Genomic DNA, 25037 nt, shown 5'->3' on the forward strand with positions numbered 1-25037 from the left:
GGTAGATTTTTAAGTTAGTTAGGGGTCTGTCTATTTATTCTACCCTTTTATATTAACTTTCCATCACGTACACGAAAAACGACAAGGGAACTTCTGGTTATTTAGTATTGATATGACAGCTGTAATGTAGATGTGGAATTTCACATCAGCTCTCTGTTGTTAATTTAAATGTGTTGCTAGGTTGAGACTAATTTTTATTCAGTCATGATCAAATTATCTCACATTTGTAATCAGTCAACATATCGTTTAGTTTTACCATTATACCTTTTTTTTGGTTCCAAATTTCTAAGGTACTCTCTAAAATACCATTTTAATGCAGTGCTGACCAGACAGAGGATATTATTATCATCCTACAAGATGAATCTCTTCTCTCTATTATATGATACATTCTGCACATAGACACCATACAAGCCTCACCCAAAACCAGGCTGTGGTATAAAAGTAGCATCACATTGTTCTTTCTAGACAATTTCACTGAGAAATTGAGCATCAAAAGCTTACTGATTACAAAGCAGACAACATATTAAGTGAACTAAAGAGCTGGATTAAGTGTCCTTTGTTTCCTTTCTAACCAAACAAATCTACAATGGCAAGTGGTGATTCAAAGGTAAGTTTTGTAATAATAATTCCTTTAAACATGGTGTTTGTAGACCTCTGCAAATAATTTATTCAAATTTCTAACACAGTGAACATATTAATATGAACATATAACTTATAACTAACCACAAATATCTGTTTTTCAAAGGGGGGAATTTGCACTGTTGGAGATATGTATATATTCACAGTGAATGTCAGTGAGTTTGCACCAGAAGAAGTTATTGTAACCTCCACCAATAATACTATACAAGTATGTGCGGAAAAGGTAAGCAAAATAAACTAATGGCTCTATAGATTATTTAGTATTGGATAGGATTGAAATCTCTAGGCATGTTTTTATTTTATTTTGCTCTTAAGTTCTTATGTTTGGTTTAATTTCTTTTCTTTTCCATTTTCCCTACCTGATGAATCAGTTGGCATCAGATGGCACAATTGTGGACGCTGTTTGTCAGAAGTGCCAATTCCCTGCTGATGTGGATCCAATGTCAGTCACATCTTCAATTGGGAAAGGTGGCTTGTTGAGTATTAAAGCCCAAAAACACACAGCAAAAGGCCCGGTAATCATGGATTCAATCAAAGAAGTGAAGACCTAATGCATGGGTGTATGTTTGAGCATTTTAGGAACTTGAATTTGCTTTCTCCTTTAAACTGTTTTACTTTAAATGTCATAATTTGGGTTAACAAACAAAAACATAAATGGTTTTTGACTTCAATATATATGATCTGAGGTCTATGAATATATGCACATAGCAATTTATACAAGCAGACTAATTTTGTGACTTTTTTTTAATCACCATTTAAAAGACTATTTCTTGTCTCACAGATATTTGCACTTGTCAGTGGAATGAAATGGCTAATAAACTGGTAGGCATTTAGAAACCAAAAAATACTTCAAGTAATTGGGTATTCAGAGTATTTCCATAGCAGCATAGTCCATCCACGAGTTTTGCCTTATACTGACCAATACGAAATTGACCTACAATACACATTCAAGCTATACAATGATCTCTGAGCCTGTTTCTCTAAGAGCAGCCTGTGGGGAGATGGAGACAGTTGAAGCAGCCACACAGTCCTGGTGCCACAGATTTTCTGCAAGAGCATTTAGGAGGGGCGCTACTTCACCAAGCCCCGCACTCACATCACCTCCCACTCGGAAGACCGGAAGACCCCACACCTCTTGAAAATGTGCTATGTCACTCTCTGTCACGTCTGTGTGCATAAACAAGTCAAATCTTCACTGTTAAGGGCCAAAACAATGTCACATAAAAATATACCTTTAAGCTGTTACAACAACATATCAATGTTAGTTTTAGTATAATTAAGATACAATAATAGATTTTATTAATATTTTAAATTAATTTTTATTTTTATATGTTCCATTTTTAACTTAGTCCTGGTTTCACAGACAGGGCTTAGATTAAGCCAGGATTAGGCCTTAGTTCAGTTTGGACATTGAAGTAGCTTTTATGAATGTGCCTTAGAAAAGAATATTACTGGTATGCATCTTTTAAGATATGACAGAGCAAGTTGCGTTCAGATAAGGCGGCTCAAACATGCATTTTAGTCTGGGACTACTAGGCTTAAGCCTTGACTGTGAAGCCAGGCATTAAAGTTTTAGTAATTTTGTTGTGTTTTCTGGATGTGTTCGAAAGTGGAAAAGCTCAAAACATTTTAGACCCCGTTTACACCTGTATTTAGCGTCGCCCAGTTGAGATCAGATTGACCAAAACACAAATCTTATCATCTTATCAAATCACAACATCTTAATACCAGATGTAAACAGGGTCTAAGCTTTGTCTGTAAAACCAGGCCCAAATTATATTTTAGTTAGTATATAGTTTAGTTTATATATATATAATAGTTAACTATAATGACCCTGCAACATATTCATTTGATTGTACGGTAAATAGATGCTAAAGCTGAAGGATACTTGGTGCCAACCACCAATTTAACCACTTGATCTGAAGATTCTGTGATCCGTGAGATCTGATTTGAAAGATCATCAAAGGAGCCACGATCAGTGAAGGAGAACAGGAAAAGGATGCCATCCACCTGTTCCTTACATGACTGGACAGAGAAGATTGACATAAACATCACAGCCTATATTCAAATGTGAAACAGAATTTGTAGCTTTAAGGGAATGTAAGTGCTGGAGATGCTCACTGGTAACATGTGGTCAAATCTTCGCATGGCACTTTCCCCACAGTCCCAAAGCTCAAAGCGGAAAAACAGCACACGGCCACTGTCCTTTAGTCTTACAGGCCAGAAGACCACTGTTATCTCTATGCCTAGAGGAATCAATAACAGGTCTGATGTTCTTTTATTGATGCATACTGACACCTATTGGTGTGGATGGAAAGCAGTGTAACTATTACCAATGCCATTGTACAGAGTGGGCCATTTATATGGATACACCGTAATAACATGGGAATGGTTGGTGATATTAAAGTCCTGTTTGTGGCACATTAGTATATGTGAGGGGGCAAACTCCTCAAGATGGGTGGTGACCATGGTGGCCATTTAGAAGTCGGCCATCTTGGATACAACTTTTGTTTTTTCAATAGGAAGAGGGCCATGTGACACATCAAACTTATTGGTAATGTCACAAGAAAAACAACGGTGTGCTTGGTTTCAACGTAACTTTATTCGTTCATGAGTTATTTACAAGTTTCTGACCACTTATAAAATGTGTTCAATGTGCTGCCCATTGTGTTGGATTGTCAATGCAACCCTGTTCTCCCACTCTTCACACACTGAATGGCCCCCAAGGTCTCCCGATCTGACCCCCTTTGACTTTTATCTTTGGGGTCATCTGAAGGCAATTGTCTATGGTGTGAAGATACGAGATGTGCAGCACCTGAAACTACGGATACTGGATGCCTGTGCTGGCATTTCTCCTGCGGTGTTGCTATCAGTGTGTGAAGAGTGGGAGAACAGGGTTGCATTGACAATCCAACACAATGGGCAGCACATTGAACACATTTTATAAGTGGTCAGAAACGTGTAAATAACTCATGAATGAATAAAGTTACGTTGAAACCAAGCACACCTTTGTTTTTCTTGTGACATTACCAATAAGTTTGATGTGTCACATGGCCCTCTTCCTATTGAAAAAACAAAAGTTGTATCCAAGATGGCCGACTTCTAAATGGCCACCATGGTCACCACCCATCTTGAGGAGTTTGCCCCCTCACATATACTAATGTGCCACAAACAGGACTTTAATATCACCAACCATTCCCATGTTACTGGATTCCCGGTGTATCCATATAAATGGCCCACCCTGTACTGTAAACATTCAAATACCATATAAGCAAGAATATTTGTCATCATCCATTATTAATCTAATTCACCTCTAGAAGCGTCTTATTACAATAGGTGTGTCATGTGGCTGGTCATCTCAAGGCCACCATTAGTGAGCAATAGATATGTAAACATAGATTACACATTCCACCACTACAGATACATAGGTGCCTGTCATCTTGGAACGTCAATTACAGTAAGAATCATTGATGCCACAACATTGCATAAACCATTTAAATCCACAGGTGAGAATGTGTTGTTTTGTGTTTTTATATTTATTAAACTGTGTTTTTTAAACTATGGTAACTTTTAGTGTCGTGTTAGCTGACACTTTTGTCTTGTTGTATTGTGTTAGTTTAACAAAATCTAGACAAAGTCTATTGCAAATATAGATATTTATACATGTGTCTATGGTTGCAGACGCACAGTCAACTTGCTCTCGAGTGTTCACGGACCGGCTTTGACCATTCCAATATGGCGTACAGCTTACGTATAGTGACCCATAGAAAAGGTCGCTAATGAGGCATCTATGTATATGGGTAATTCCTGGGATTCGGTAATATTTCAGTCCACCAAAATGAAATGTTAAAAGCTTTTCACATTACTTTGGCATGTTCATTATTATGAATACAAATAATGATTTGCTTTAAAACTATTTTAATCATGAAATAATGTCTCTTTATTTCCAACTTCACTTAATTTGTTTAGAAAATATTTAACAAAATGTGCACAGGGTCTATAATTTTTGGTAATATTGTAAGTATTTAATTGTTTTACTTTCTTGTGAAAAATATTTTTCTAAATAAATGCAAGATATTTTATAAAAAACAGACTATAAAGTGTTCCTAAGTCATGTCATGTCATGTCAACCATTTTCCGCCTATAATAATTTAGGCTCCACCCATGTGTGACATCATTTACCAGAAATGACATCATTCACATCTCTTTAACAGTGGTGTAGAAGATGGTAAGTAGTATCATACTTTTTATTCATATTTTTGAGGATTATTATTGTTAGGGAGGGTACTGTCATGCTTAACAATGCAACCCCATCACAAAGTTGTGAAAATTAATTTATTTTATAAAATTGATTTTGATTTTAAGTATATACATTGTACTTACTTCATTGCAGCCAAATGTGGTCTACTCTCCTACACTACAGGAGGAGCAGTGGTCATTTTGAGCAAAAAAACTCAACCCCATCACACTCAACCCCATTACATATCTAACTCATTGTTTCGGGCGTTGAAAACTTGTGACAGGGTTGAGTTTTTCCACTTCATTTATGAATAATTTGAATTGAAAAAAATAGTCATAGTTTCAGTAAAGATATACTTACCAAAAGTATGACAACCAATACATTTGTTATAAATGTAATATTTGATGTAATTTATCACCTTAAACACTGAAAAGCATGTCAGAAATGGCACCCACATCAGCAGAAAGACAGTGTTGTGTATGCAGATATGTTGGACAGAGAGAGACACAATTAAAAATATAAAATTGAAGGCAATGTCCCTTCAAACCTGTTATAGTCTTCAACCCCGTCACACTGTTCTCAACCTTGTCACATTAATATTTTTGGGAAAAATTTGGGAAGGCGATTAAAATGTAAGGCATTTCTTGCTGATTACCATCTGACATGTCAAGGACTACACAATTGGTCTACTTCAGTCCCATACAAATATGAACATTATCATAAATGTTACATTTTTAGTTATTAAATTGTTATGAGGGACACATGAGCAGTCGATAGATGTTTGTTTTATAACAAGTTTTGAGTAAAATAAATTTAAAGCCAATTTAATTTTGTCCGTTATGGAGTTGAGAATAAAAGGTGTTTAAATCTGAAAAATAAAAAATAATAATGAAAAATAAAAATAAAATAAATAAAAAGGTCTTTATGCCAGAGGTGGGAAAATATGATTTGTTTGAGGTTTGATATGTGCCACTGCCTAATGATGTGGGGCATTCAGAAAATTAATTATATGTAGACAAAAAAAGAAATATTTAAAGTTGAAATATTTGTTGACGTGTGGTTGACCCGCCCCGAGTTCAAAAGAATCACTTATGGATCAGTGTCATTTTAAACGATTTTTTTTTTAAAAGTAGCCTAGTATGAATTTATTGAGGAATCTTTTTTTTACGAACTACTTTAAATGTGTTGGTTTGTTTACCTGTGGTCTCATAATGCATTTTGGGCAGTTCGAGGCCAGCGAGACGGGCAGCAAGAGCGCTCTTCCCGACTCCACATTTTCCCGAGATAAGAACCTTGTAGCGAACGATGTCCACATTCATATGAGGAGGCATCATCGGCGCCTCCAAGAGCCCTTCACAATATATAAAAAACACATAATTTATGAAGAATTTAATACGTTGGCTATAATTCATTTAGTTGTTCTTTTCTTTTTCATTTAGATGTTCCACAATAAGAAATACCAGACCTAAGGTAATGACGCCTAACTTCTGTATCCATGGTAATCATCCTTACCAAACTTTCGCCGTCTCTTCTTGTGCAGTATTTTGCTGAAAAACTCTCTGCTGTCTGCACAGTGGTACCAGTCCGACACGATTATGGATCCAGGAGGAATAGACATTTTAATTTAGATAAATTATATAAATGTAGAGACTATTGTGCTTTATATTATCATGGGCGAACGTGAAGCCAACTAGGTTAAACGCCAATATAAAATGCGTCAAAATAAAAGTCCATTATCCAATGAGGAAAAAACAGACTGTAAAAAAAAAAAAAAAAAAAAAAAAAAAAAAAAAAAAAATAGAAACCCAGAAAAATTACATTTTAGTTTAACCTGATAACTGTCACCCCCTTTTTGAACATATACGTGAAAATTCTACTTTAAATGTTTACTTGTGAAATTGGAATACAGTGGTCTCTTTTTAAAGAAAAAGTGGAGAACAAAGAAAGTGTAAAAACGTTTAAGTTCACTGTTAAGCAAATGTGGCTACTGTACTAAACATTTTTAATAGAATATACGCCTAGCCTATATTAAAAATATAATTTGGACTCTAAAATTACTATAAAATCAAAGCAATACCAAGTTGTTTTCCAAATTGTAAGTTTGATAAGATGTAAAAAACAATTGAGGTTCGTATGAGATTTTCTTTAGACGCTATAGATTTTCACAGGGTTTTAAATGGGAATGAAAGCGAGGCAGTGAGGCATACAATTCTTCAGTGGGTTGTTGTGCTGTTATTAAATGTTTTGGATTGTTCTGCTGACGAAACACTGCAAAATATCTTTCCAAGAAATTTCAGTAGCCTATTAAAAACTCCAGACAACATGAGCAAGTGATCTAGGAGCTTTACAACATTTTACTGCGGAATGTGCGGATGCCATTAAACATGGCAAGTCTACCCCTGACAGCCTTGCTATCATGGAGCTGCTGAGAATAATAAGGTCTATACCAAAAATAGCCACTGGGTGACACCCACATTCCATTGATTTTTTTAAAAAGCGTTCTCCTGTCACAAATTATCACATAGCCTAATATTCACCAAACATGTAACCTTCTCAGAGCTTTCCAGCGATATGTTTAAGGGCCACATCTGAAAACGAAGAAACAAAATCTACAGTTAAATTAGTACATCATGTATCTTTATTGAGAGGCCACAGCTCTTGCATATTACAACTGTTGGCTTTGATAAGGCAAACGCAAGAATGAATCCACCAGCTAATTGACACAGAAAATCAAAACAAAAAAGCTTTTGGAGAAGGTGGATCCCACAGGCATGCAGCAATGGCTCAGAATGCAATGTACAGCATTGTATATACAAAAATAATAGTGAGACCCCAAAAAATGGCACATAGCAATTTCAACAGATCTACATAAAGAGAATGGCTTTAATTGGACATACAAACTTAAAAAAGAGAGATAGATAGAGAGAGAGGGAGATCCTCTGTAAAAGTGAAACTAAACCAAAAATATAGCCGTTTTTGTTGTCATTTCTGACATCTAATTAAAAGACGTCTCCATGAGATATCAAAATGGAGGTATGACAATATTGCATTTCTAGAATACCAATTCATTTTCATTTTAAGATGCCTGTGAGACAATGGCTAGTTGGATATTTGCAACATAGGGCCACAGAGCCTCGACACAAATAAGGAAAAAAGTACAATGGAAGTGAGCAGACACAGAAGACGTTTACAGTTAACAGTTTTGAACTTAAATACAGTGGTTCATTTTTAGTTTCGAAGCAGTTGGCATCCACTTTAAAAACAGACAAGACAAAGAAAAGGGTCCATACACTCATCTTCACAACAATGTACCATTAATGTATGTAAGAGTACGTCAAAGAAGCGCCATATATGTTATCGCATTGGACAGGGACACACCTAATAATCTCACTCGACATTATCAAACAAATGGTACTCCATATTGCTTAGGAACACATAGAAACAAATTCCTCAAATAAATGAGTTGGAAAAACTGGTGCTAGTTTGTTGTTCTTTATTATGATATGACACAGCTAAAATTGCCAATCATGGTCTTTGCAACATTCTTTTTACTCTTTAGTACAATTATTTGATTTTTATTGTTTTTTTTTTATAGCTTCGTTTGTGGGCAATTCGAGCTGATGGGGGGAAATCCTAGAGTGGCTAACTGGGTAATCAGAGTTGTTACATGCATCTTACGTTATCAGGCTAAGTTTAAAGTGTTGGGGTAGGGTAGGGTTGGGTTGGATTGGATAGATGGGTCGGGTTCAGGGTGGTGGGTGGCACCGGATGGCTCGATGCTCTAATCGTCGTCCTCGTCTTCCTCATCGCTGTCCTTCATCGAGATGCCCTGCATGCCCCCCTCCCTGACAGAGGCAGTGGCTTCCTCCAGGGTCAGCCGGTTCCGTACCGTATCGTACGACTTGCTGTTCAGTGTAGAGTCAAGAACGCCTTGCAGCCTAAAATCTCGGTATTTTTTCTATAAGAATGAGAGATATCAGCCGGCTTCTTAAGCATTGTATTTTTGGTTTCAGTACATACTATCAGACTTATTTGCCCCCAAATGGTAAATAATATCCATATGTCAAACAAGACCAGAAACAATAGCAAGCCTAGGGATGCAAGATATTAAAATTCTAGACAATACCAATAAATAGATGATATTAAAATTCTATATAATTTTTTTCTAAATTAATTCATTTATTAATTCATGAATTTAGGAAGCACAACATTATAATGTACAGTGTGAAAAATGGATTTGCAATGTTACTGAATTACTATTAAGCTTAACTTTAAGTCAGTGTTAGACGTCAGCAAAGGTAATCTAAAAATAGAGGAAATAAGCATGCATAATTTGATATTTAATATAGTGAATATTCAATAGACCTAAATTTAAAACTCAGCCAGTAAACAATATGGTACAGATATTGTGTCTAAATTAATTTCAAATCAATCATTTTAAATGCTGCAAGTGAATTTAGGAAGTAGTACTACTTATACTACCGAGCTTAACTTTGAGTGTTAGATGACAGCAAAGGGAATTTAAAAATATGGTAAGTGAGCATGCATAATTTAATATTTAACACAAAATAGCGAAATTCCAATAGAATTTAAAATGTAAAAAAAAAAAAATATGGTACCAATTTTGAAAAATATACTGTATATGCTACACAATTTTAAATCAATTATGTTAAAAACTGCAAGTATATTGAGAAAGCACAATAATATAATGTACAGTATGAAAAACAATGGATGTTAATGTTGAGATTTGCCGTGTTGACTTAAAGCTTAACTTTAGAGAGATGGCAGCAAAGGTAATCTAAATGTAAAAACAGGGGAAATAAGCATGCATAATTTAATATCTAATACAATATAGCAAATATCCAGTAGACCTAAATTAAAAAACACGGCCAATAAACAATATGGGACCAATATTGCGCATCCCTAAGCAAGACCCGAATCACAGACTGAAATATAGAACTAGACGATGTGGTTTTACCTTGACTAGAATCATATCACTCCAGCTTCAGAGCATACACACTTCCATGTAAGTTAGAAAAAAAATACCTTTACAACCCTGATGAGGATTTTGAGTTGATAGACATGAAGCTGTTGTTCCATGCGCTCAGTCAGCCAGGTCGCCAGAAGATTCATAGTGGCTGTATACCATTGCTGCAAAGCACAAAAACACAGCATTCTCCAGCAAAACACAGACAGACAAACAAACGCATGCAAAAGACCATCAGCATGTGTAAGACGTACAGTAACAGCCACACAGGCAGACATAAGTAATCTTACAAAACACGAACCGACGCACACCATTCATAAACACACACACACACTGGTGCACTATCTTTGTGAGGACTGTCCATAGACGTAATGGTTTTTATACTGTACAAACTGTATATTCTATCCCCTTACACTGCCCCTATCCCTAAACCTACCCATCACAGGAGACATTCTGCATTTTTACATTTTCAAAAAAACTAATTCTGTATGATTTATAAGCTTTTGTACCCATGGGGACCTCAATTTAGGTCCCCACGGTGACACGAGTCCCCATGAGTCTGTGTGCATTCAGGTTTAAGTCCCCACCGGTGTAGAAAAACATGTCCACACATACACACACACACACACACACACACACACACACACACACATCTGATACCAACATTTACAAGATCACACCCTCACTTAGAACCAAGGTTAGTCAGACAATTTGAAATTAATTTCAAGAGCCAGCAGTACGACCATCTGAAAAAATAAATCATGCATTAGGAAACTGCATAATTAATAATAAAACAATTACTTAATCTGCCCTACATTTACAGCTTAGCCCATAACCTAATGTTCAAACAACTTAAAAAAAATCTGGTTATCTGGCATATGATTTGAATAAGGCTTTTGTTTAAGCTTAAGTCTTTAGATTTTAAAAGCCAAACGAGAATGCCCCCCCCCCACCCCCATACTTAATGTTATAAAATAGCACTCGTGTATGAATAACTGTAAATTAAAAAGTTTAAAAATCACACCAGAACCCAAAAGCAACTCCCCAAGATTAATGCAAAAACAAAATCAATGCAATCACAATCAGAATTCTCAGAAATAAACTAATAAAAAAAAAAAGTGAGAATACGGCACTTGCAGGCAAAAGTGTTGTACTGTTATCTTAAACCATATTTATCTTTATGTAAATCTCTAAATCTGAGAACCATGCTTATTCAGAATGACCTAAATGCTTTGTAGTTCAAAGAGAACAGCACATGTGTGGTTCAATGAATGATGTAAACTATCATCTCGAAGAGGATTTCCTACTGTATGTGGACAGATCAATCTGGGAGTTTTGAAGTGGGCTATTATCAGTTCTCAAGAGAAATAGCCTCTCCTGTTTAACTGAAGGCTTGCCAATTCATGTTTAATTGTATACGTATCATACAAATGATTGCTTGATATGCTACTGTGGATTAAATTAGATTTCTTGTTGTATTAGGGTCATTCGATGGTTTGATCGGCGATTTCTGTTTTGGCCTGTCCTCTTCAAAGAGCTGACTGGTCGGAGCGTGCAGTGCATGCAGAGAGTGCAGGTGAGTGTACAGGGCTGAGAGCTGTGTGTGTTTGTGCATGAGGTGGGATTTTTAGGAGGTGGGTCATGCTAGAAGATGTACACAGGAAGATTATTTGATTAGAACTCATGCCACTCGACAGAATGTGATCAAACATCAGGACATTTAGAGATAAGTTCCACTTTGTCCTAGAAGGAATGCAGAATGAGTCAGGATGCTATCTTAGGGTTAGGATAACGTGAGTACAAAGTGTTTAGAGAGGGAGAATGTAATGAAAATGAAGTAACAGACATACAGAAATGTAGTAGCATGCAACTAAAATCTGTAAAACAAGTTGCATAATACAAAAAACAAAAACAAAATAAATACGCCATGGTTCCCCATTCAGACCATGATACTGAGAGAGATATATTCAGCTTGTAAGATAGAGGGTTGTAGATCCCGTTGATGCTCTAGTCCCAAGATATGGGATTTTTTTATTTGCCTATTTTTCCCCAGCAAGCCAGTATCATTCATGTCCATGCACTGAAAACTGAAAAAAATTTAGTGTAGGATTTACATCGAAACGTTTCACTCAGAAATGGCTAATTTCACAAATAATTACAAAGAAACGGCAAGTAACACACTGAATTAAACATGACATTTTGAAGTAGATAGACTTAAAATGGTATTTTCTTGTAAAACAATCTGTAAAATGTATTTTACAACTTTGAAAAATCTATTTTTACTATGTAATACAAATTATGTTTACATACGCTTTAAAATTGAACCCTTTGGGTGAGTGTTTTTTAAAAAAAAATCTAACCCTGAATGTAAGTTTGATTAGCAATTAGCAATTAACAGAGACTAATCAATCCTGCTAATTGTTTTTGACGTACAGCCCTCAGCTGAATATGCCTTTTGACAACTGACCTCATAAGACCACACTGAATCTTTTTGACACAAATGTCCAAGCAAGAATTCGAACTGGAATGACTCAGGGAATCATTACCTTCAGAAACCTTCATGTTTCTATCTGCTATTCTGTTCTTGCCTTTAAAACGTCCAGTATCAATTGTTACTACATGGCAGCTACCATACTAGATTTTACTATTTTTGTAATTGCTTATGATTTCATGCCTCTATACCTTTCACTGATGATGACTAGTTTGGTATAAAGTATAAAGCAAAAACATGCCAGATTCATTGTGGGTCTTTGAGGTTGGATGTTAGCTGCATTATTGCAAACTTAGTGTGGAGAAAAAAAATACAATGCACATAACAAGCACTGAATTTTAAATAAAAAGGCAGATCCAACAGGCATGCATAAGATGTGTGTCACAAATGCTTCAAACACAAGCAAGTAAAGCTGCAAAACGTTACGCAATACTCTTCCTAACAGTCAAACAGCCACGCACACACACATACACACTTTTTTCCACAATATTCTGATACACACATCTCATTACAGTATGGTATGACACACAACTAAATGTTCAGATGCACATTTATACTGGAAACAAAAACAGAAAACGAAATAATAATAATAATAATAATAAAAACGCTGACAAACCCCTCACACACTCACTTATCCAAAACAACCACTGGTCCACACATCTGTTACATTTCTTATTAAAATATAAACACACATGTATGCCATTGTGTAACCAAGACACATGTTCACAAAATCACAAAGGATTATTTTTCTAAATCGAACAGTGCTCTCTTATACCCTTCGACAGTTGATATTTAAAATTAGGGCATTGATTTAGCTGCATATTAATATTTGCTGAGAAAACTTGCCAAATAAATTAATTAAAACAGTTAGGAATTGTTTTTTTGGAGTTGCAAAAACGATATTATAAGCTTGAATTGCTTTGGTTTGAAAATCCCTTATTACCGTATGAGTAAAATTATCATTATATTACATGTTTTTATTAAAGGGGTCATATAATGCTACATGCACTTTTACAAGTTGATTGTACTGAAATGTGTGTTGGCAGTGCCTGTACACAACCATCATAAAATGATAAAAATCCATCCAGTGTTTTTTTTTTAATCTTCTTATATGTTTCCTCCTGTCTCAAATCAAGCTGTTCGATATTGTGACGTCACAAAATCGATGCCCCTCCCATGATGGCTGATTGACAGCAGCGTTTCAAACACAGACCCGCCCTCGCGAGCGAGCTGTCAATCATAGCACGCGCTGACCGGCGCGTTCATTGTTGATAGCTGGAGTGCTGAGTAGAATGGCGTCTAGCGATTGTGGTGTTCTGTTCTTGGGTGTAATAAGGAACACAGCAGTCATATTGATGATGTTCCTAAATCCGAACCGCTGAAGATGCAGTGGCTGAGTTTGTTTTCGAAGGGAATATTCCCCACGATCAGCGTCTTTCATGTTTGCGCGAATCATTTCACCAGACTGCTTTACAAACGAGGATCAGTAAAAAGCTGGTTATTTGCTAAGAAGCTGCTCCTGAAAAAAGGATCAGTACCAACTATTCGTGTTCCTGCTGAACCTCCAGAAGAACTGAAGTGAGTGAGTGACCTTTATATTAATCTTTATATTAATCTTTGCAAATAGCTTGCACGCTTCACGATGAATGTGGCTATTTTTACACTCAGGGTACATTATGGCATGTTTTCTATGTACGACGTTATCAATATAATTCATAATCCCACGTTTATAATGAACGACGCGTTATGGTTATTGTGTTATTATTTCAAACGGTGTGCGCACAGAACAGAGGGGCGGGGTGAGCAAAGCTCATTATCATTTAAAGACACATGCACTTAAATGGAGTGCTGAAAACAGAGCTGTTTTTGACCAGGAAAAATTTGTGTTTTCTTACAATACTAATGAGAATTTTTAATTAAAGTATATTACAAACTTTTAATTTAGACCCTAAAGAATCATATTAGCTTGTACAAAAATGACATTATATGACCCCTTTAATAAAAATAAAAATTGTATAACCAAAAAATAAATGAATATGAATATGCAGTCTTATTTCTCTAAGCTGTTTTTGTGTCAGCAATGTTGCTAATACTTAAAAATAAATGTAAAAGATAGTGTGTAATGTCACATTTTTGGGTTTTAAATACATTTCACACTTTTGAGAGCACTGTCTTATAAATAATCCACTTGGTGACACTTTGCCTCTTAAACAAGAAACTGCTGTGAGCATAAAATCCAACGAACGTTAGCTAAGACAACACCAGAGCACAAAGGTCCAATGCATTTTGGCTAATGAAACACCAGAGCACAGAGAGCTGGAACAGGAAGTCACAGCAATGAGACATTAGGGAGCTGACTGAAAGCTTCAGGTCATGATTGGCCTTATGTGTCTGGATGTAAGATCTCCAGGCTCGGCACTCAAAATGTGACTTATCCCTCATATGCCCCATTGTTTTGCCACATTTTGGATGGGCCCTCCTTTGTTAGGCGGCTACGGCATCTTACTTACATCAAATAATCTCTCTATATACACCTCCTCATTGACCTTATCTCTCAGAATGTCCTGAGAGTGACGGACAAAGGTCACATAGCCATCCGCAACGTCCATCCCTGGTTTCTGTAGAAGGGGGACGTAAAGAGAAAAAGTTAGTTTTGCATAAAATGGATTTGAAAAAAAGGAGAAATATCAGTGAATGTACAGTATGTTGAATTTTTAATACTCACAGGGACATCCACATATTTTGATGCAGCTTTCACCTGAAATGAATAAAAAGTTCCTTTAAGGTACAATAAGAATGTTTTCCTCTTCTTAAATAAGTTAAAAACCTAAAGACATTTTCAGTATATTCAGTAAAGTAACACTGTCATATTGAAATACAGAAATAGATAAACAACAATTACTTGTCCAAGAATTGTACTAGAATATAAAAGAGATTCTTACTGTGAAGGAGAGGAAGGAGGAGAAGAGGGTTCCCTCATCATACCTGGAGATCTTGGCAAGTACACTCTCCAGAATGACCACAAACTGTTCAGGTGGCACAAAACCAATAACTCATTGAAGACTTATCTAGACTCATCTAGACTTTTAACAATCCAGTAATGTCAGCCATTTTCTCAAAACGTACCTTTGCCACCAAAAGAGAAATCATCTCTTTTACACTCTCTTCAATAAGCTCATCGATTTGAGAGTGGTACTGTTTCTAAAAGGTGAAGACAGGTTTAAATACTCAGACAAGCTTATATAGTGCATATATAAAGACAGCTGTAGCCAGTGTTCACTGCACATCTGTTTGTTTAAACTCAGATTTATCATAAAGATGCAAGTGCCTAAATTCATGCTTGTATGTCACTAAATATACTGGTTTACACATTAAAACATGCAGCCTTGCAAAATAAATACAAACTAATGAGAAATTGTAATTAATGGAGACCAAAATATGTATAAAATATGATTTCACTTATATATTATACAAAACTCTTTTGGAAAAGACACACTTCCAATTCTATGAAAGTATTCTCATAAACAACTGCATAAAGTTTCTGGCATTCTTGAGGATGATGTGATATGTGAAAGTACCAACATAGATCAAGCTTTTGTCAATCACAACAAACAGAAAAAGTTCTGCCAATTACCTCCTGGCCCATTTCCATGGCACACAGTTTTGCAGACTGGTCCTTGGCGTCCACCATCACATTGAACATGGTGCATAAGGACAGTGGGATGCGAAAGTCTGTGGAACGGCTGCTTTTGGTCAGCTTCGATTCAAACGCTCCCTTGGTGCTGTTGACCAGCAAAGTATGTGAAATAGATGAGTCATCTTGCATTAAATGTCATTCATATTTAACAGACGTTTCAAATCTTCATGTGTACCATCAATCATTTTGAGTCTGTTTAGTTACGAGATACTATTTTACCGTTTAACGCTTGTCTCAATCATGTCACTAGACATGAGCTTCATACGGTTATCCAGGTGTTTGGCAAACTCTTCTTCCGGCCAATGTAGGTCCCTGATGAAGGTCTGTAGGGCATCCAACTTCCAGAACAAATCTTCTGATGTTCCCGAGCCATTACTGCCAGGTATAGTAAGATATTAGATATCAAGAGTTCAAGATATTCAGGTATTAAGAAAGATGCAGAGTATCTAAGACTTTAAGATCGCTTTATTTTAGCCATACACCAACTGGCAGTCCTAAAGTATGACCCTCAGAAATGGAATGAGTACTTTATAGGGAATGTGATTGCACAATCAGTGCATGGCAAAATAAAAGATTGGTGTGTTTACAAAACACATCAATAAACTTGCATTTTTGCGTGACTATTAAACCTTGTAGGACTGACCTAAATTCATGCATAGTTTGCTCTGTCAACTTGCTCTAAAGGAGAGGGGTCTGGGAATGTCATGGTGAGAGAAGGCTTGCAAAGGTACAGTTGCAAACTAACAGACGTTAAGCAAGTTGTTACTTTAAGATGAAGCCAATGCTCTAAATGACATGTTGGTTACCTAGTAGGAGAATCAATACTCCTTGGAGTTAATGTTAAAGACGATATATACAATATTAGACTTAAAGAGTTCAACCCCAAAATGAAATTCATTCCAAATTCATGTATTCCTTGGAACACAAAAGATGATATTTTGAAGAATATTTTTGTCTATATATTGAAAGTCAATGGGGTCCAAAACATTGAGTTTCATTGTATTACATTCTGTGCTCCAAAGAAGGGGAAAAAAAGTCAGGTTTGAAATGACATGGAATGAGTAAATGATTTTTCACTTTTGGGCGAACTATACATTTAAGCCAAATAATTAAAGCAGGTAAAGACTCTCTCTCACCACCCATGCCCACCAAGACTATAGGAGGTCCCAAGATCAAAACACACCATGCAGTCGACTCTGAGGACGCTGCCATCCTGAGTAGACAGATGTGTCGTAAGGGCCAGGTTAGAGTAAAAACATAAGAGTGAATCATGCTGCTATCTTGGAATTGGTTAGGTTCAAGAAATGTAGAGTATGAACTGAGCTTATTTCCTTATTAAAATGGGTATGATTCAGTGATCAACTGTAAATGTGATGGCGTTCTAGTGTATATGTTGAAAAAGAAGCCCACTCTGATGTTTAAACTCTTTGGGTGTTAGTTTCTACTGCCTTGGATGCCAGCTACACTGAAGTAACCTCTACTTCAGAGCATCAGCTACCAACGCAGTGACAGAGCTACGACCAGGCAGGGAGTTCTACCAACCCACACCCACTGGTACCTTCCACACAAAAAAAAACCCAATGTCTCTTACTGTTTTAGAACACCTATCTGCCTCGCTATTCTCAAGGAACATTTTTTCTTATCATTGACATGATTCTACCAGTACTTCTGAATAAAGAATCAACGAAGCCTAATGTCCCACTTTTAGAGTATAAAGAGAATAAAATAGTAGCTAAATATTGACTACAATGGCATTGGTCAGAAATAGGGAATGAAAAATCTAAGAATTTTTTTCACACAATACTGAGAGGAGAAATGAGAGGGATGACTAAACTTAAAGACCTCATGATATCAAAAAGAGCTTTATTCCATTATGAGTTGTTTACTTGTGATTTTAGTCGAAAATTAATGGTTGTCAGTCAGTGTGTCTTGGCTTTAAAGCCATCTATATTACTTGATATAATGTATGGATTGTATAGAATTGCATTTGAATAAAAAACTATTGGCTTGACTGTAGGTTTGGGTTGCAATCCAGATCTCACCACCACCACAGTTTAACCTCAATGGCATGCACATTGAGGAAAATGAAGAGCTTTTCAGTTCTCATTTCAAATAACAAAATCACATGAGCCTGTCTGGAACCCTTTGCAGGCTACTTGACATGAGAATGATTCTAGAGGCAAGTCATCTTGACTTGTAGTTATCTTGTATATAGCCATAACCCAAATGTCATTTAACCATTGATAAATGTAGCAAATATCTTGCAATGCAATAATGCTTAACTGCAGATAAGTTAACTAAAGCCACTCAAAACATTTTCATGCCAAGAAGACTTTTGAATGCATCAGATCTCAGGTAAATGCATTGAATACACACTCAGAGTCATAAATAGCAGCCATCCAGGACGGAGTGGAAAAGCTAGGCATTTGTGGAAGGTTAACAGATAGTCCTGCTACTGGCACGGGAAGATTTGGTACTTTGGGAATTTGAAGGTTCACATTTGGTAGATTCACATTGGGCAGATTACTTGTTAAACTCCTGCAGAAACAGACAAAAAAAAGAAACAAAAAAATCCATAACAGTGGCAGTGTGGAATGCTGCAAATAATGCAATGTAAGACATACAATACAAAAAAATAGAAACTGAGAAATGGAAAAGACCATCTTTACACATAAAGAGCAGACACATAAAACTGATCATTAAATGTAAGGAGAGAACCTACAGCACATTTAAACAGAAGACCTGAGTAGAAAGAAACTTGTGGTCAATAATATAGACAAAACAGCACACTTGTATAAAAAGGAAGTAAAAGCAGAATTTTTCCACAGCAAGAACAAACAGCAGCTTGAAAGATTAGAGGACGGTGATCGGGTTTTACACATAAAAACAGACAGCAAACAAATGAAGAAAACCATACTGACATATTTCTCAAGGGGCATCAGCTTAATTGACAGAAGAGTATTGTGTTAGGCTGGGAATATTTGAGAAGGCTGTATCTTTTCTAAAGATAGCAGGTCATCTAAACATTGTTATCTGTTCGTTAGGATCTGGTTCAAAATTATTAAAATGAACATGCAAACCAAAATCAAGCATGACAGAACAATTGATTAGGAGATAAAAAGCATTTTGTTTAAAGCGCACAATATGAGGGTTAGTTCACAAAAAAAGAAAAGATGGAAACCGGCAAGACACTGACTGAAGACTGATAGATTGTGGACTTGGTGAACTTCCTCTGATGTTTGGCAGCTTTCTCATGTAAGGCATGGTTAAGGTCACTCTACTTAGAAAATTGAAATTATAATGGTTCCAATGGAGTAAACAAACTGGTTTTAGATTTTACCTGAGAAAATCTAGCTGGATACTAAAGGGTTTCATTCAATTAACTACATAGATTTTTCAGAGAACAATATCCGTCAAAGGATGAGGATATGCCTGCACCTGCTATCTCATGTATATTTGATTTTTAATTTTTTTTTGGTGATGGTTTTGTCCTAAAAGGCCCTGGCTCCCAGTCACCGCACATTGTTGAGAAAGTGGTGTCTTACTTTACAGGCTCCCATGACTCCCGCTCAAAACCCCTGTGAATGGACTGAGCGATGGAGGACTCCATAAGATCCACATATCGCACCACAAGAGGGGCGTACAGGTCCTGCAGATGTTTGTGAAACTTTCCATTACATAGGTGATCTGTAAAAACAGGAAAAAATTGTTTATTTTTTGACAATTTTATGACAATTTTGAGAGCAACATACCCAACTTTTACATTATAATAGCTCATTTATCCAGAGTTATAACACTTTTACTTTCAGAACTCTTAACCAAGTGATGGAAGAAGTGCTTACAGTCAGTACGGAGGAAGTCATTTAGAAGTTGAAAGAGCGGGAAACTGTCCCAGCTCTCAGGAGACTGGATCTCAAGAGCCGCATCCATTTCAACAGCGTAGAGCGACAGGAAGTTCTCAGCGTGCTCCACCATCAGGTCTGACCACCATGCAAAGGCCTTGATAGTCCAGTAAAGGAAGAAAGAATGGAGAAAGAAGCAGAAAGTTAGAAATCGCAAGTGTATAACGTAATCTCAGGCAAGAAAAAGACTGTAAACTGGTTAAGGGTCCGCCATATGATATTTCACACGTTCACTTTGTAAATCTATTTGTAAAGTAATGGCCCTTCATTTGAGCCTGAAGGCTGAAGTAAGAGTTTTGGTCTGAGGGGTTCATGTTTTGCTTTATTGTTTGAGGTCATAATGTTTATTAAATAGATAAGGCATTCAAGTAACCAGTTTACAAGGCTAAAGGGTTAAGGTAAAAAGTTAAGCATTATGGACTTTAAAACTGGACTTACATTAAACCATTTATATTTGCAACACAGAAAATTCTACTACATAGCTTTCAAAACAAAGTCTAAATATTGTGAAAAACATTTCACCATAAGAAATATATGAAGCTTCTATATAAAATTGCATATCTCAAGAATTATGAGGCCCTCTAAAGTAACCATGTTAATTAAAATAAGAGTAACTAAATTAAAATTTAGCCTGTCATTGAAATCTAAAAAAATGACAAATACACCTTAAATCTTGTGTTGCAAATGTTTGTATATTTGTGACCTGAGGTCATTCCATTTTTCCTATATCGGGTCAATTCCCAGTGGAGTCAAGATGCCAGAGGAGGTGCAGTTCTCATGCAAGTGAGGTAGAAATTCCTGCATGCTTTTGCCCTCCAAATGGAAGATGTAGTTCAACCGTTCACATCACTGCATCCCTACCGTTGGGATGGGGATGTGTCTTGCGATCATGCAACATTGCCGTCCCTGATACGCCAAAGACTGCAAGCAGCAGGCTTCTTTACTTAGCAAAGCATATGGTTTGATGAATATTTCTTCTTTAATTTCTTAAAGTGACCATAAATTTTGGGCCTGTAGTGGGGTATTGAGCAGGAGTTTCTTAGATCAATCAAGCCTACTTGCAGTCTTGGCATAAAACACTTTTCTTCTAATTAAAACAACCGACCAGTGATAACCCCATTCAGGGATCTGATCAGAGGCTTAATCCTTCCCTTTGGTTGCATGCTACCTCCTTTTTTTTACCCCTCTAAACCCACAGCTTCAAAGAGCCCCGAAACCTTTTCCCCCAAATCCGCTCTGCTACAAAGGGATAGCAAGCTCTAAAACCAGACTTACCATAGCACTTACCTGCATGCTTCATATTTAACTCTTGAAAAAGCTACTTGGTTCATAATGTCAGCACTTAATATAGCAATTGCTAGTGGAGCAGGGCAATGCATATGGCTGAGCTTAACCAGACAGACAAGTAAAGTGTGGTAAAAAGCGATAAGAGACACCAAATCCAAGCAACCCATGAATCCTTCCCCAAGGCCCTTCTTGCTAATCTGGGAGCGCTGGATAGGTGTTATCATTAACATACTGATTGAATGCAAAAACTTTACTGTAAATTAAAATCAGCAAGAGTGGTCCTGGGAAGAGGGCTATGTTATGACATTGATTTGGTCATTTCGAGGGATTGTTAAGTCCAAGTTAGAGGTCTTCACGGATCCACTTCAATCAGATAACACTATTTCCGACAGGAGACCAGAGCAGGTTCGGGTCCAAAACTTTGACGAGTGCCTGGGACATGGGTCACATCAGATAGTAGTAGCTGAAATAAATGTGCTTTTTCAGAATGGACCCAAAAAATGTCCAACTTTCCATTATTTATTTCATGCGTTTATCAATATATTATTTAAAACAAATATATCAATGTGTTATACTGTATATAACAATGTAACTAACGTAAATAAATCGGAGAATTAATGTTTATCTACAGATAAGGTCGGAAGATGGTAATACTTTTAAATCTACACCTGCTGTGGTGTTTCTTATTTGTCGTCTCTGATTTAAACCTGTGTCAAGCCAGGTAGAAAAAGTAACCGCTTGACACTGGCATGCTGGGCTGCAGGCATGTGTAGACGTTTCTGCCTCTGTTACGTTCGGGTAACAAAGGAAAATTGTCTAAAAAAGGTATGGTCGGACTCAAATTTTATAGGGTCTGTTTCGGGCGAGTTTTTCTTTTCTTTTTATTCATTTATGCACGTTGGGTGCATGGAAAGAATTGATTCGGGTTGGGTAGGACCTGAGAAGACCTCTTGTTCAAGTACACTAGCAGAAGGGAACACGACTAATTGGGAAAGGTTAAGGTGGTACATAGTGTTGCGGGTGCGTAAATATCTAAACATTCCCCCTTGGAAGCAAAGGAATCATTGAGCATTGACCTTGCCAGTGGGGGACGCAAGCCTTTCAAGAAGTTTGAAGGGAGACTTGACAGGCACAATGCTGAGGAATTAAGACAAACCCATGTCGGACGCGGAAATACATTCGCTCACGTTGTGAGGAATGGGACATTACAGGGGGAGGGAACTCTTCATAGCTCATGCACAAGCCAGTGAGGGGCTTTTTTCATTGCATTCATTTTAGCCACATACCTCTTTTCCCTGCAACAACACCATGGAGTGAATGGTGAGGAAAAACATGAACATGTAGAGAGTGATGTATGTGCAAAGTGTTGATTATAAACAATTTTCTTCCAAAACTTTTGGACAAAAAGTCACAATTGCGAGATTTAAAGTGACGTTGTGACATATAGTCACATTGTGAGTTATAAACTCGCAATAATGAGAAGCAAAGTCGCAATGGTGAGATTTAATGTCACAATTGGGGGATATTTTTACTCTAAGGTTGAAATGGCCTTCAAATAGTTATATAGTATGATGCCACCAGTTGGGCAGCAACAAATTTCTAGCATTGTAGTTTCACAAATGTTAACAGAATGATTTACAGATGGTTCTATCATAATGTCTTGAAGATAAAGTGCTTAAACTCAAATATTTTGCTAATTTGTGCATTTTGATCAGTGTGTGTGTGTGTGTGTGTGGGGGGGGGGGGGGGGGTATTTCATTTCCCAGAAATCCAAGAGACCAAAGCTAAACACTTTATGTCAAATCCATCATGTTCTTTAAGCATCGTCTTGCCCCATCCACCCAGACATAACAGAAAAGCCCTTAACTGCGTGAATCAACATGCTTGAGGGAAAAGGTACACTATGTGATGACAACTTAAGAAAAAAAGAAACATGATACTGTACCGACTGGTCTCCTGTACTTGTGACCGCAGCCTGTTAAGCATATTCAGAAAGATACAGTAAATCTATAAATCTCAGGAAGACCATGGATTACCTAATACTTAAAATTGCATCTGGGAATAATGCCAAAAATGCATTTGTTCCTAGAGTAGTAACTGTTGAAACAGGCCAATTATTATAATTACGGCTGAAACCTTTACTTGGCTGAAAAAGGCCAAGGGGAATTGCAAAGGAATCTGTCTAACATTTAGAACACAGAAACAATCTGTATTCTGAGGCTTACTTTAGAGTATAGATCCAGGGAAAGTGGTTTAGAGACCTAGGTCTCATGGGAGAGTGAACTCTTGTTGTTTCACTAATTTACACTAATACAAACTGCACTGTGCAAACTGCACAGCTGCCTTTTTTGTTATAAGAGAGGAGCCACTGGCACTTTAAATCAACCTTATTTTGTACTAGATAAAGAAAAAAAGAGAGTGAACGTAAGGGAAAGAGAGAGCGAGTCCAGACTCACCTCTGCGTGGTGGTCCTGGTTCTGATGTAGAACCTCAATGACTAACTCCGCAAGGCGGATGGCATGCTCCAGTTTTTTAGCAGGCGTAGCTAGGTTAGCTACATTCTCTGGAGCAGAATGGTGGGGAGAAGAGGGATGGTTAATATTACAGTCATTGATTAATATATTTATTCTATGAATCTGTGATTTCATGAGCACTACAATGCAGTCTAAAGAAGCTAAGGTCATAAATACCTAACTGAGCATGCAGAAATGACAACACTGTTGATGACACTCATAACACTTCAAGAAAAGATGCCTAACTGATGTCAGAGCCACTAGAATGCTCCTGTAAATCGGTTATTTGTAATCTTTGAGGCAAAAAAGCTTGCGACTAAATTGGGGTTCAAAAGTCTTGAGACCACAAGCGGTTCTATTTTTTCTTTTTCTGATTAAAATTTTATTTCGTCATCACAAATATTATCGACATCATAATTTAAATGAAGAAAATCAACATAAAATGTCTTAGTATTTATCTTTTGCATCTTCAATGGAGAAAAAACATCTGACTCTTAAATTTGTAGAAAATTGGTCAATGTCACTCACGAATTACAGAATCTTGCAGAAGAAATGCAGAATCATTACTATGCCGTATTTATTTCACGTCATAACATTTCCTAAAGCCTAAAACTTTAATTCCGGATTTGAATTCTAGATATTTAATGTGGACACAGACGTTTAGACCCCACTGTAGGCTATATCCATTTAATCCTTAAACTGTATTTTTAATCTGTCTCGGTATATTAATATTAATTAGTAGGACTTTTCATTTAAGGCCAACACATGAGAGAAAGAGTAGACCAGATTGTCAGACATATGCAACACTTTGATGAAATGAGGACATCAGGACACACAATAGTGTTTCTGATTTTAACATATAATTAACTTTTGTCTGAACAAGATGAAATGAATAAGACAGAAAACCAAAAGAAAGAAAAAAAGCTAAATAAATAAAGTAAAATACAGACCAACTCAGCAATGCTGAGGTCTCCACTGAAGGAGAAAAAAATCTTTAATTTATTGACTGAAATGCTATTTCAGACATGAAGGACATTACTTATTTATCATTTCGTCTGACTCTTTAATCTTGGTGTCTAGAGTGTGAAATGTTCACTTTTATGCCAATGGTTTATTGGTCTGTTAAATTTGTGGGTTATTAATGGAGTTGTGGGGCACTGTACTGAAATTTACTACACTCTGAAGCTCAGAAACTCATTCTAACTCTTCCTAAGGCCATGATGTCATCAACACAACATGATAAAGTAATGACAATGGATCTAATGATAATCTATGATTACC

General features: G+C 36.6%; 2 protein-coding genes across 5 annotated transcripts in view; both read right to left on the minus strand.

Annotated features, from left to right (window-relative positions):
• Positions 1–273: 273 nt before the first annotated feature.
• cplane2 (ciliogenesis and planar polarity effector 2) lies at positions 274–6614 on the minus strand. Its single transcript, XM_081381090.1, has 5 exons — positions 6392–6614; positions 6078–6230; positions 2761–2885; positions 2528–2664; positions 274–1829 (listed from the first exon to the last, which is right to left on the minus strand). The coding sequence occupies exons 1-5, from the start codon at positions 6495–6497 to the stop codon at positions 1592–1594; spliced, it is 759 nt and encodes a 252-aa protein (XP_081237216.1). The 5' UTR covers positions 6498–6614; the 3' UTR covers positions 274–1591.
• An 876-nt stretch (positions 6615–7490) lies between these two features.
• The window catches only part of cadpsb (Ca2+-dependent activator protein for secretion b), an 83105-nt gene continuing 65558 nt past the window's right edge, over positions 7491–25037 (minus strand). For 3 of the 4 annotated variants that reach the window (XM_081381633.1, XM_081381636.1, XM_081381635.1), the window contains 13 exons: positions 23700–23806; positions 23189–23218; positions 19897–20053; positions 19600–19741; positions 18431–18592; positions 16274–16429; positions 15992–16139; positions 15484–15558; positions 15300–15383; positions 15083–15115; positions 14868–14975; positions 9926–10030; positions 7502–8837 (listed from right to left, as the gene is read on the minus strand). In XM_081381633.1, coding sequence (XP_081237759.1) covers positions 8661–8837; positions 9926–10030; positions 14868–14975; positions 15083–15115; positions 15300–15383; positions 15484–15558; positions 15992–16139; positions 16274–16429; positions 18431–18592; positions 19600–19741; positions 19897–20053; positions 23189–23218; positions 23700–23806 — 1484 coding nt within the window. In that variant the 3' untranslated portion in view covers positions 7502–8660. Of the gene's footprint in view, positions 8838–9925; positions 10031–14867; positions 14976–15082; positions 15116–15299; positions 15384–15483; positions 15559–15991; positions 16140–16273; positions 16430–18430; positions 18593–19599; positions 19742–19896; positions 20054–23188; positions 23219–23699; positions 23807–25037 lie in introns of all 4 variants that reach the window. The other variant, XM_081381634.1, reaches the window with a different exon arrangement.

This window comes from Scardinius erythrophthalmus (assembly GCF_964197995.2).
Source record: "Scardinius erythrophthalmus genome assembly, chromosome: 12".
NCBI classification, from domain to species: Eukaryota; Metazoa; Chordata; class Actinopteri; order Cypriniformes; family Leuciscidae; genus Scardinius; species Scardinius erythrophthalmus.

Coding starts and splice junctions, on each gene's coding strand:
- cplane2 (XM_081381090.1), bottom strand. CDS start 6,497: ATGTCTATTCCTCCTGGATCCATAATCGTGTCGGACTGGTACCACTGT. Junction 6,231..6,391: donor GAAGAGACGGCGAAAGTTTG/GTAAGGATGATT, acceptor TATATTGTGAAG/GGCTCTTGGAGGCGCCGATG. Junction 2,886..6,077: donor AATGCATTATGAGACCACAG/GTAAACAAACCA, acceptor TGATTCCTCTAG/GCATAGAGATAACAGTGGTC.